Source organism: Thunnus thynnus, chromosome 2 (genome assembly GCF_963924715.1).
Source record: "Thunnus thynnus chromosome 2, fThuThy2.1, whole genome shotgun sequence".
NCBI classification, from domain to species: domain Eukaryota; kingdom Metazoa; phylum Chordata; class Actinopteri; order Scombriformes; family Scombridae; genus Thunnus; species Thunnus thynnus.
Genome location: NC_089518.1, coordinates 31067947 through 31081266, shown reverse-complemented (window position 1 = coordinate 31081266; position 13320 = coordinate 31067947). Strand labels below are relative to the sequence as shown.

The window sequence follows — 13320 nt, the reverse complement described above, 5'->3', positions numbered from 1 at the left end:
CCGCTGAGCAAATCAAGAAATTCACTGGTGCATGTGGTTCATCAGCGATGACTAATGCACCGTTGTCAGATACAGGTTTCATTCACAGGTGGAAGTTTAGTGTCACTATTTCCACCATAATCTTTTAATTTATTTTACTAGCGTTAGTAAAAGTGCAACTGATGAAAATCAAATTGAATGAGATGATATTTTTTACTCAAGACCTCTGTATTACTAATGTGATGTAATTGTAGATATGATTTTTGGCATTATAATGAAATATCTAATCTAATTTACGCTTAGGTGATGTAAGAATAAATCATATTGTTTATAAGATGTTCATTTCAAATAAACTCAAGTGTAAGATATGACTATCATGAAGCATTTTAGACCAGGAACGGCAACATTTAGAGTAAACAACAGTCTAGTCTGCTTTTTAATAATACTTTAATAATACTAAACTGATACAAAACATCTCTTTATGTTTTATTATGGTGTCTCTGTGGAACGTCCACATTCTTGCAATGCACACTGAGCCCTTTAACCTCCATCATAACCTTTTAATCATAAATGAGCCTCTTGAGATTTAAATATTTTTGGTATGTTTCCCTTTCATATCTCTAATATTTACTAGTTCAGCATTGCATGAGTAAGATTTGTGTCACATTCAAAAAATAAATGTTCTGGCCTTACATGGTCACGTTGAGGATCATGAAAGCCTATATGATCAGACGGGCAGCTTTCCTTGCAGGGACCAATAACTGATCTTCACAGTACAAAGCTCCGCAGCCTCTTTTCATGTCACTTTCATTGAGTGGAGGGCCACAGTGCGAGCTCTATAAAGTGGCTGGGCCCATTCAAGGGACTAAAGAGGACAAAGCTGAGCTCACTGCGGTGCCACAGACTCACAACCAAAATAGGAATGAAGCAAAAGGGGAAAGGGGAGGGGGGGCATTAAGAGCAAGAGAGAGAGAGAAAAAACGTGATGTAAAATTCAGCTGCTGAATACATTTGCTGTAAACTGATCAAAAGTGAATCGATGCAAACGGCACATTTACAGCTGTTTGTTGTGCAGAAATGACAGCTGTGGTATAGCATGTGGCGGTGCCGTCAGTGTCTCTGACACATTTTCTTACGTTTTTCAATCATGTGATAAATAATTCTGACCAGAATCTCTTTGATTGTTTCACCGTAGAGGTAGATATGTGTTGTTACCAGGACGTGTGGCTTTAACAGTCATATTCACACTTTCCCAGCTGACACCATGGATGAAGCATCTTGGTGGTTTCCTCACGCCTCCTGGGGAGCTCTGCAGTAGGATGCATGTCTGTGTTTCCATCTGGATGCTCCCACAGATGACTTCCCACCTCTGTTTACTAATCCTGTCCAGTTTGGCAGTCTCATCCCACCTGGGTGAGTGAAAGAAAGTCCATAATTTATGTCGTCTGATTGTCTCTGAAACCTCATATCCATACTTGTGTTTTCCAGGTTTGGAGGATGTGTTCTTCAGTCCCCAGGACCAGACTGTCAAAGATGGAGAGAGCGTTTTCTTCCAGTGTGTGTCGGGAGAAAGCTCTCCTCCTGCGAGCATCACCTGGCTCCAAGATGGGAAGGTGGTCACAAGAGGTAGACAGATTCAGGTAAGCACCGATGTACAACATCTTCATTTTCTTCGGGATGAATAAAGGTTGGGATTTTTTGGGATTCATTTAATGGACTTCAGCAGCTTCTTCTTTCCATCTTTGGGTCGGAGGACCATACGACAACACTTCATCCTGTAGGAAACAGTTCAGAGAGACTGAAACTTAACTTCCTGAAGAGAAGAGAGGATGAATGACAGATTGTATTAATATAGCTAAAATGCAGCAGGTTGCAAGAAAAACAGCACAGACACATTGGTTCAGAGTATACGTACATATACCTGCAATTTCATTGAGTTCACAAGCTTAAAGAGCCTCATTAAGGCAAAGCTTGTGTGAAATCGAGCAGCATTTTACTCACATGGACACATTTCTTTATTAGGTGAATTCACTTAATAAGAAATGAGCTTTTCTTTTCTAATAAAGAAGATTTTCAGTAAAGCTTCATTTTACAGGTTCCTCATACTATACAGGCATTTAATAGATCATTTTTAGGATATTTTACAGAAAATGTGGCGCAATTTGGTACAAATTCTAAAAAAAAAGGTCAAATTGGTTGAATTGTAGTTTCATACGTAGTTATTCACGTATAATTATTTAAACAATTTCCTAAAAGTTTCTGCTGTGTAACTGTTCAGTCTTTTAAAGGGTTATTTGATTTGGTTGGTTACGGGAAACAGGGTCATTAAAGAATTTTTAAGAAAGAATCTAATATGCCAATACTAATACAAACTGTTAAGAGTCTAATTTATTAAGATTTTTTGCAAATGAACAACTAGGAACCCAAATATAATAAGTGGGTATTTACCCGCTAAACCCACTTAACACCTTTTTCCATTTTTTTCTTATAATTTGAGCCAATTTGCACCACCCTGTCTGTAAAATAGAAATTGTGAAATACAAATTAACCATTAAATACCTGCAAATTACATTGGGAATCTCCTGCGCCTGTAAAATAAAGTGTTACCAGATTTTCTTAAAGGCAGCAGATCACAGTGTTTTTTGGGGACATAAAATTAACAGGATCCAAATATTACATATGGCGAAAAAAAAGGATAAAATAAATCAGTGTTTTCTTGTTCAGGGTGAGTTTGGAGGTGGGAACCAGAGGAAGACATCAGGCACTCTGCATCTTTTCAACGTGACATTTGAGGACGACGGGATGTACATTTGTGTCACACACAATTCTTTACTGAACATCAGCAAGAAGAGCAAGCCAGCTAAACTAACCGTGCAGGGTGAGTATACTTACATATTTCTGTTAACTCATTATTTTAAATCCCCATATTTAGCTGTAAAACTTATTTGTAGTGTAGTTTAAAGTGTGTGTGCGTGTCCATCTGTCTTGCAGGGGTCCCTCGAAGCTTGCAGATCACGCAGGGCCCTGACAACATCACTGTCGCCATGGGAACCAAGGTCTCCATGCACTGCGCTGTCCGTGGCTTCCCTGTTCCCATGGTGCACTGGTTCAAAGACGACGGCGTCCTGACCAACTGCTCGGCCTCGTTCAGCCTCCAGAACAATGGACAGCTGCTCACATTCAGGTCTGACACTGGACGGGACAAGAGGAATATTAATTCTTTATTGTTTTTTTGCTAAATTGAAATGATGAACCCAGAACTATGCACTAAAAATGCCCTTTATTCTGCACTGGGTTTGCTCAGGAATATGTTTAATATATATATATATATATGGTTACAATATGATGCTTTCAGTGTTTAAGATTTGCCTGTACACAGCCTTGATTTTAGATTAATACAGAAGTTGTTATCCACACTTTCTGGAGCTTTGATGCTCTAGAGGTGCTTTTATAACGTTTTTATGATTTCTGTTTGTGTTCTCCAGGAATGTGACCAAGGAGGACGAGGGCTTCTATCACTGCGAAGCATCCAACCAGAAAGAGACAGTCAAGTCGCAGCCAGCCTTCCTACTTCCAGCTGGTACTATACGCCAACATCTGCAGTAAATTAAGTTGTCATGGAGTCACAAACCTACATTTAAGTGACACATGTTGTGTTTCCAGAGATGGACTGGAGTTTCATCCAGCAGCCCACAAACCTGACGGTAAAGAGAGGAGAGAACGTAACATTCACCTGCCGGCCTCCGTACAGCCGACCCGCAGCTCAGGTGTCCTGGTTCAAAAACAACAAACTTCTTACCCCGACAGCTCATATCAATGTCCTGCCCAGCGGAGACCTCTTCTTCCACAGGTGTGTGTTTGTGTTTGTGTTTTGCACTTACCTATGTGACTACCAGCACACTTAATAGAGGGCCTGAATTTAATGATTGAGACCATAATGACTCCTTGAAAAAGTTATTGACTTAGTATTTCTATTTCACTTCCTGGTCTAAAGAAATTACCCAGATGAAAACATACTGTGTACACTCTATGGGCCCAATGCACCCATAGAGCATGCTCTCTAGAGACTTCTGCCGGCTAAGACGGCTAACTTCCAGTTTTGCCCTCTGGCTACCTTGAATGGGGATAAAACAATTCAACTGTGCGGCTCTTCTAGACTTTCCAAATGTTATCAGATCAAATGGATCAAATTCTTATAGTGAAACGAGTCATTTTGTGCGTGTTGTGACACTCAAATTAATGTATCCACAGTTTTACAGCTGCTCCTTTTCTCATGATTGTGTGCGGGAAAAATTATTTTTGGGCCCCTGTTGGATCTGGAAGTTGTAATTCCACAGTTTGGCCATTATGTCAAATCGGCTTCAAAGCTTGACACACTTCCTGGGGACTTGGTTTACATCATGGATGTAAAATAAAAGCTGGATACCGGACTAAAAATGGCGCCAATTCAGTCCTATAGGAAGGAGGAAAGTTTTACAAATATAAAACCTCCATGGATCAAAAGCTCATAATAGAAAGAGTCATAATTGACGTTGTTTGTAGTTCGACGTGTCCTGTCAACAGTTTTACAGATGTCTCTTTTACAATGGTGGTCTATGGGGAAAATGCTTTTATGGCTGCATGGGGATTTTTTGCTGCAATACCGTGAGTGGCCACTGGGAAAAATTGGCTGCAAGGCTCAGCAGCGGCGCCCTGTCCAGCTCTTATTATACATCCATGGTTTACATCCACGTTTACTAGCTTGTAGTCTTCTTCCTGTCTGCCTTTGCAGGTGTTTTGCCAGGTTTCATTGTGCATTACTGCCACCAACTGTTGATCAGTGGAATCGGTAGCAGGAATGTGAATTGTGTCGCCCTTGTGCATGTGTGATATAACCAAAATAGGAGGCCCACTTGTAAAAACATTGCTCCATAGCGCTATTAGTGGTCAAAAACTCCACAGGTACCTTTAATAGCTTAGTGGATATACCCACATACATAAATGATTCTATTAACTATAGCACTCTTTTAACTTTTTTAAAACTGCCAGTAATTTAAGAGCATACATACAATACATACATAGAAAGGATTTTAAAGGTTTCTACAAGCGGCTTAAAACATGTTCAAGTGTGTGTTTTGTGTTCTCTGCAGCGTGCAGGAGTTCGACAGTGGAAACTACTTCTGCAGGGCCTCCAACATCCACCTTCAAAGATTTCTCACATCTAGAAGAGCAGCTCTGAGTGTGCTAGGTACGCCATTACAACAGACCTCCCACACTGTGCCATTAATCAATCAAACTGGTGATTTCCGAACAGTCCTTCTGAGTGTTTCCGCCTTCCTTGCAGCCCCTCCATCAGTCAAACTGTGGCCTCAGGTGGTGACGGTGCCAGTGGGTGCCCGGGTGGTGCTGGAGTGTCAGGTGTCAGGTCACCCTTTACCCTCCATCAGATGGGTCAAGAGAGGTCAATCAAAGCAGACTGGAGGCAAGATCATTTTGGGGTAAGTTCTCATAAAACGCATTTAAAATGAGCGATTGCCTTTGTGAAGAGTTATTGAAATCAAATGACAATATTTTTCAGCTTGTAACTCCTTTTCTCACTAATATGAACAACAGGACATCTGGTTTATAACATATGACCAACATATGATACATATGACCCAACAGATTGAGAAACGCCACCCTCTTCATCCAGTCCGCCCGGAACTACGATGAGGGCGAGTATGTGTGCGAGGCCTCCAACACGCTGGGCCAAAGCCGCGGCACAGCCATGCTGAGAGTTGCTGGTAACTTTTACACCAACATACCATGAAAGGGCCAAAAAAAATCCCACACATTTTTGATCACCTGTAATCACTTTATTAACGACATCTCGGTCCTTAGACCTTCATCAGGTAAGATTCATATAGACAAAGAGCACCGGTACCTTATACTGTATGTAAATGTAAAAAAAACAAAAAAACAATCTCTGAATGTAAACAAAATGTAATGAGCTCTTCCAGTTGAAAAACATAGATTCTAAGTCTAATCAAAAGGTATGTAAATATATATAATTCAAAAGGATTTTAAGTAAGGAGTTTATGATACGATGCACCTGCCCAAATTTGTAGTACTTGACACCAACATATTCTAAAATAAATTATAATTCACCACCAATTTCTCACCTCGGTGGTTGCTACCTTAGTGGACTTCAGTCAAGTCAAGGACTAGGTGCATGAAATGAGTGTTTTGATACTTGGCTGGGACATAAAGAAAAGCACTTCAGAAGCATGTTTTGTGTGATAACGCATCTAATAGGCTTGTTTAACAGTACTGTAGGTCTATGACACCTGAGGTGGACGCACCATTACAGTTTGGGTCAATATAGTACCAACACAATACTGGGTTAATGTTACCCAGAATGGCACTCAAGACAAGATAAAGGGCTTCAAGAGGTTGTTTTGACCCAGTTATAGTGTTATTTCTTTATTTTACTGTTGGGTTATTTACCCAAACTAAAGCTTGTTATAATCTACTCTATTCCCTTTAAACTTATATGTCACAGTTTGTTACTGATTGTTATTAACTTGTGTATCTTTTGAATGTCATATGCACATCGTTTTGTACAAGAAATAATACATTTGAGACCATTTTTAGCTAAAGCTTGTTGTGTGTAACACTGGGTCAAAATAACAGATTGTCACTGAAGTTAACCCAATGTTGTATTGGTGCTATATTGATCCAAAGGGTAAAATTTGAATCCATGATTTTTAGTGTGAAGTAAACAAATGATTCCCATTCAAATTTCAGCCCACATGGCCGGTAGGCTATTCTTCTATAAACCATAGTACCATATACTGTAGTATAACCAAGAAGTTAGAACTGGAGTTGTATATGCATGCAATACCATATAGATATTTTATGATTCAAATATAAAGCTGTGTTGTTGGTTTTTTTTGTTGTTTTTTGCTCATTTTGATGTAGTAGCATGTAAGACATTTTGAAAACAGTGTCAACAGTGTCTCCCCTGCAGTTTTTAGGAGGGACAGATATGTCAACTGCTTTGCATTTGTCCAGATTATACAAGAGATACAGTTTACATAACAACACTATGAACATGTCATGCACAGAAAAGTAAAATGCATTTGCATTTTGTGCATGAAATGGTGAATGGCACATTTCATTTCCTGGAGCGAAAAGTTTGCCAAGTATCATAATGTGGCCTTCTGTTCCAAGTGTTACACAATATTACATCAATGTGAAAACATTCTGCTGCATCTTGATCTTGATTCTGGCCCTGGACCTTTCATCCATGTTTTAACCCTCTCTCTATCTGTCTGCACTTAAAATTATTAAATAAAGGCAAAAAAAGATCTTGAAAAACATTTAATCCACATTAATTTTAACATGCAGAGTGTGAATCAATTTTTTCTCTTCCCTCCTCCCAGTGAGCCCCATCATAGTGACCTCTGCAGGTCAAGTGAGCTGCAGGATTGGGGCTTCTGCAGTCCTGCCCTGCGGGGCTATAGGGATTCTGCCCATCACATATACCTGGACCCGGGGTAGAGCAGGGACAAACTCCCTCATCAGTCCAACTGAGGACAGGCACATTGACGGTGAGTACCTCAAAGCAGGACAGGAGCATTTTTGCTGTCTTTCAATTTATGGATCCCACATTTTCATCTGAAGTTGATTTCAGCCGCAAACATGAATTAATCATCCTCAGGAAAGGCAACTGAAAACTACCTATACCTACCCCGGCTGTGAATACGTGTCTGCTCTCTGCAATATTGTTTTGTTATCTTACTGCTGTGTAGAAGCTGGAGCTCTGCGTATCTCCAGAGTGCAGTGGTCTGACGCAGGGGAATACTACTGTACTGCTGAGAACCGAGCTGGACGTCATCAGAGACGCACGATACTCACTGTCACAGGTATGCTGACGTCAACTCACCATTTCACTCCTGTACTGGCAGATACAACACTGATATTACCAAAAACATGCTGTGTTATGATGATGGTATATTCAGAGTGGGCGTTTATGTGTGTGTGCTGTCACTACATGGGGGTCTCAACAATGATCTACAATAACACACAAACAAATGGGTGCAATTAAAATATCTAAATAGCTCAAAAGATCCTTCCTTGACAGCTTTTGCACAAGTTTCTCTTCTTGCTGATTCTCTTTCATGCGTTCCTCTGACCTAAGCTGAAGATCACCCAATTGATAGAGGCAAGCAGACAAGACTGGTATTGTCTGCTGTGAGTAATGACAATGAAAATCTCTGCTTGTGCTAGCTTGTGTGGTGACACTGTTTTTGCTCCAAAATCAGAGTGCAGGCTCTATATTTGCTTTCCATGTGTGGTCTTGGTCCAGAAGCTGTGATTTATTCTTAAATGTGTGTGCTCTTTAAAGCTGTACATGTGGTGACTTGCCATTGTCAGTAGGTAATGTCACTCCTCTTGTGGCTTATAACTTGGTAATTACTTGTTTTGTGGCAATGTTCATTTGTAATTGTGTCGCTTTTTTCCCTTCATGCTTTTATGCCCTGAATCTTTTTTGTTAATTATAATATTTTACAGAGCACCAACACTAGCAAAGAGCTGCCAATTTCCCCTTCGAGTGTGGCTGAGCAACACGCTAAGATAACACATCCTCCACATGTACAGGCGCAGCATAAGGAGACCAAATGTATGTGCTTGAACCACAAAATTAATTGTGCTACATATCAATGAAAACAATGCATTAATTGACTTTTTTCACTCATTTCAGGCTCCTCATCACACTGCAATGCTACAACAAATAGAGCTATCGCTTCTTCTACATTTTCAAGAGGAGCAGTGGCTCAGTTGAAGATGCCACAACGGTCACTGGACCCTGTCTCACATCTGATGACCAATCCAACCCAGCCTTTAGTCACACAGATGCAGCCTCCTATGTTGCCACCTCCTCCACACCCAAACTTCCAGTCTGTGGACCTCCACACCCAACTGCCAGCGATTAGTGATCCTCTTTCAGTTTTAAATACTGAACCGACAGTAACACAGAGCCAGACATCAGTAGTCACTGGTGAGGGTTTGTTTACAAGGCTCAAGTACCTACCATCTGCAAGTCAAACTCATTTGACAGGAACATCATCACGTTCACAATTTCCGCATCAAGTCAGCAAAGGATTGTCGACAGAGCCTGATTCTCAGGGCTCTAACATTCAACAACGTTCAGTCACTGTGTCCTCTTTGTCACAAGCTGAAATGCAACAATCTGAAACTGAGCCTCACCAGCTTGTTACAAAAAGTCCATTTTCTCAGATCTACCATGAGCCAACCTCAACCCAGATTACTCAAACCAAGCTGGTTCAAGCAGGTCAACCTCTACATCGGAGAACACATCGGCCGCCTTCACCAACCCTCTCACAAATATCCCAAACGTATCCTCGACAATCTTTTACCCAAAGTCTTTATCCAAAGTTCCATTTTGAGCATCATCTGCCGTCCACACAACCTCCACCTTCATCAATCACCAAGCCGCAAGAATCCCAAACTCACGGTCAACCTTCGCCCATACCGCCAAAACCAGCCTCAACCATATCTACACCTCCTCAAACCCAACCTCAATCATCTCCAACACCTCATCTACTACTTCACTCGCAACCTCCTCAACCACAAACTGAATCTTTTCCGATCCAACACAAAAACCCTCCTAAAATCCAGCCTTCAATCTCAACCACCCATCCTCCTGATCACATATCTGATCCTTCACAACTGGACCCTGAGATTCCTGTTGTCCATCAGGTGAGCTTGTCCGATCAGGTACAACTAAATGTTAGCCAGCAAGGTCACCCAGTTCAGTCAGCCAAATCAGCCAATGACACGGAGCTTACAGAGTGGCTGAAGAGGAACACCTCCCAATCACCTATGACCAGCGATGATCCCAGGTAGGTGAAATAAAAAGATGGTGGCCGTTTTGATCAGTGCGTCAATAGAGAAAACTGCAGCATTTCACTTTTATTTGTCTTTTATACTCCAGAGTGACACAGCAGTCTCCATCATGGCTGCCAGTGCTGGAAAAACATGACATCCCCATTGTGGTGGGAGTGGGTGTCTCACTGGCATTCATCTTCATCACCGTTACCTTCTACTCAGTGGTCCAGAAGAATGAGCCTGCACCAACAAGCCGAGCGGGTCAGATATCATGTCAGCACGCCTATTTCAAACTCTGAGCATATTAAAAAAGCTTTAAACCTCATCACATGTGTCAGTTAAATATAAAGCTACAGCCAGCAACTGGTTAGCTTAGCACAAAGAAATTTTACATTTTGTCATTTGGCAGATACTTTTATCAAAATCGACTTACAATCAAGGCAATAAAATCAAGCTTTAGAGGACAGAGCTGTGGTACAAATTCTCAAGTAGCAGACCAGGTGCAAGTGCAATGAGAAAGAGCGCTAGACTGAAGGTTTTTTGTTGTTGTTTCTTTTTTGTTTGTTTTTTAAAAATAATTATTAAAGTAAGAAACAACTGGAAGTAGACAAGTGCATTAGAAATACCATAAACAACAAGAAGGTAGTGCAACCATCAACAAAGTGCTAAAAGGTTAAAGGGGTTCAAGTGTTGAGGTGTTCATAGAAGAGCTTTTCAGGCGTTTCTTGAATGCACCAAATGAGTCAGCAGACTGTATGGCGCTGGGTAGTTCATTCACCCACCATCACAAAACCACAAACGATGAGTAAGACTAGAAGCTGTTGGAAACAGCTGGCCTGATTCTGTCTAAAGATAACAAAACCTTCCTGCCACCTACAAACCTCACTAATTAGCATGTTGTGTCTCATTTGTTTAACCCGTATAACAACCAAAGTGTAAAAACAAGAGTTAGCTGTTGCCAGACCAGTTTTTGCATCTGAATAGGTGCCAAACAACCAGCAGTGACCAGTCCACCAAACAAACAGTGCCAGACTATTTCTTGGCTGAATTAGTGAGCTGTAGAGGTGCTGGTAGGTCGATTTTGTTACCATTGGAACGTGCCTGGCTAGCTTTTCCTCCCTGTTTCCAGTCTTTGTGCTGAGCTAAATAGCTGCTTGCAGTAGCTTCATATTTAACGCCCAGATAGCCCATGAGAGTGGTATTAAGGACATTTACCAAAATGTTTAAGTATTTCTTTAAAGCAAACTTAAAATGTTTTTAACAGCTCAGAGGAATCTAGGTGTCCCCATACGACACGCTGATCGTCGAGCTGCAGGACGAACCTATGAAAACAGGTGAATTTGCTATAATGCAGTACAAAAAACTGCAATTTTTCTTTCTAAAAGATGCATGAAACTAGGGTGTTGTGTCTCTCTTACAGAGCTTTTGAAGATGATGACTGTGTGGCAGTGATTGAGCAGAGCCCCAACACGTCAGACACCTGTGCCAGACCTCCAGGGCCGAGCCTGGTCACGGTGCAGATGGAGCCCACATCTGAGAACCTACAAGAAGAAACCCCTCCCGCTCTGGACAACCACTCGGTCACTGTGGAGACTTATCCTGAGCCCATTCTTGACACAAAGGTTTGATGACACAGAAATACATGAATGTGACAGGGTGAAAATTTTGGTCATAAATAAACAGATGCACCGAAAGGACGGTGCAGTTTTCCCCACTTTCTGTGAAAGTTAAAAATGTGAAATCCCATAAGTAATGATCACCAATAATAATTACTTTTAGCCATGTTAGCAGTGTGTTAAGAAAGAATAAGAAAACAATATTGTTTCCCAACACTCTTTTTAGTTTAATCCTCCATGAGGCCTACTGTGCACACTGTGTACCTAATATCCTGTTTTTGTTAACATCTATATTTGTAGTCTCTAGATTAAACATTTTTAGTGACTTCAGTGATCCTCACACTTTTTATCTTGCACCTGACCCTGCAGGTCAAAATTTCCACTTGTCCAACACGTTAATTCATAACGAGATACCTCATCAACAAATTTATCATCAGTTGTACTTTGAACTGTGAAAGTACCATTGTGTTTACACTGAAAACAATACAGGCGGTAGCGCTGTCTGAAAGCATCTTTAATGCTAATACAGCATACTTACAAGCTAAGGCTAGTATGTAAACATATGTAACATGCTATGCTAATGTGCTAAACATTAACTAGGCATGTAATGCTTACATATAACAGTTAAGCGTGAGTGAAGTTGGTTCACATTTTTGTCCAAGTGTAATATGAGGCTTCAGTTCAGACTTTCTGCTTTTTGCTTACTGAGATGCAGCAAAGAGACAATAAGTGTGTCTTCAAACCTACAGTTTGTTTGATCTGATCCGAATCAGTGGGTGCGTTTTCCTGTTGGTTTGGTTTCTTTTCACACAGAGAAAAATCCAAGCAAACCAAAATACAACACTACAAGCCACATGAGAACATTTGGTTAGATGTGTCTGAGGCGAGAGCAAGGACATAAACAAGGTTGGACCTCAAATCATTTTCTGGCTAGCTGCTAGCAACTGTTGATTTTGCTTGTCTGCATCCTTATATACAAAGTGTACCTGGCTACAGGAGTTGTTTAGCTCAAACTTGTAAACTTTGCCTCATAGTTGGGTCACATCACATGCCCACCACAAACTAACTGCTCCAGAGTTCATTTGGGACTGGACCGAGACCACATCCTCAAAAGGTCTCGGTACCGTTGTTTTGGTCAGCACCTGAGTATGATTGCTGTGTTCAGATCTTCCCAAGCAAATTGCATGAAGGTGGAAAACGAACCAGAGTTTGATTCAACCGGACTAAAAAGTGCAGATCTCAAAGACAATCTAAAACCAAAAGGGAATTTGGTGCTAAAAAGACAAAAGATATTTACTTGATTTTTCTAACTCAGACTGCTGAAGCCTCATATTAGCTTTTGCTGAACTTGGACAGAATCACTTACATTGAAAATGCTCTAAATGAGGATATCTTTGCAGCCAGTATGAACACATGAAACAATCACAGCACACATAAAATCTTCCAGTGTACATATGGTGCAAACCTCATGGTGTCATCCACCACCCTACAGGCTTGGTACTCTTAATTTTATCCAGGCTATGATTAAGGACTGCATTCTTAACTATTTCAGATTGATCCGTCTCTGGAGGAGGAGAAGGGCTGCAGTCTATCGCAGCCCAGCATCCAGCTGCAGTGTGCTGAGGACTGCATCAGTAACGGAGGAGACAACCACAGCCCATGCCAGGATGCTTTGCCTCCTCCGTCATCCTTGCCCTCCCGTTCACCTTCCCCGTCTCCGCCATCCAGACGTGAGGAGAGCCTGCGCTCCTCGGTAACCCTGCAAAGCGCTGAGCCATTTGTAGCACCCATCCAACACAGCCTCAGCATCTCACATGGCAACCCTCCCCTGCTGCTCTCTCACCATGTCTCC

At 41.2% G+C, this 13320-nt stretch overlaps 1 protein-coding gene across 1 annotated transcript; it reads left to right on the top strand.

The window, feature by feature from the left end:
• The first annotated feature begins 1247 nt into the window (after positions 1-1247).
• Positions 1248-8885, top strand: LOC137171732 (protein sax-3). Its single transcript, XM_067575818.1, has 13 exons — positions 1248-1293; positions 1468-1619; positions 2704-2857; positions 2971-3163; positions 3465-3559; positions 3643-3829; positions 5109-5206; positions 5303-5456; positions 5623-5741; positions 7383-7550; positions 7752-7865; positions 8515-8623; positions 8705-8885. Exons 1-12 carry the CDS (start codon positions 1248-1250, stop codon positions 8526-8528), a joined length of 1494 nt encoding a protein of 497 aa, XP_067431919.1. The 3' UTR covers positions 8529-8623; positions 8705-8885.
• The last annotated feature ends 4435 nt before the right edge of the window (positions 8886-13320 follow it).

Excerpts from the sequence above, each read along its gene's own strand:
- LOC137171732 (XM_067575818.1), top strand. The coding sequence starts at position 1,248 with ATGAAGCATCTTGGTGGTTTCCTCACGCCTCCTGGGGAGCTCTGCA. Across the intron at positions 5,457-5,622 it reads GGAGGCAAGATCATTTTGGG|ATTGAGAAACGCCACCCTCT; the intron begins GTAAGTTCTCAT and ends ATGACCCAACAG. Across the intron at positions 7,551-7,751 it reads TGAGGACAGGCACATTGACG|AAGCTGGAGCTCTGCGTATC; the intron begins GTGAGTACCTCA and ends ACTGCTGTGTAG.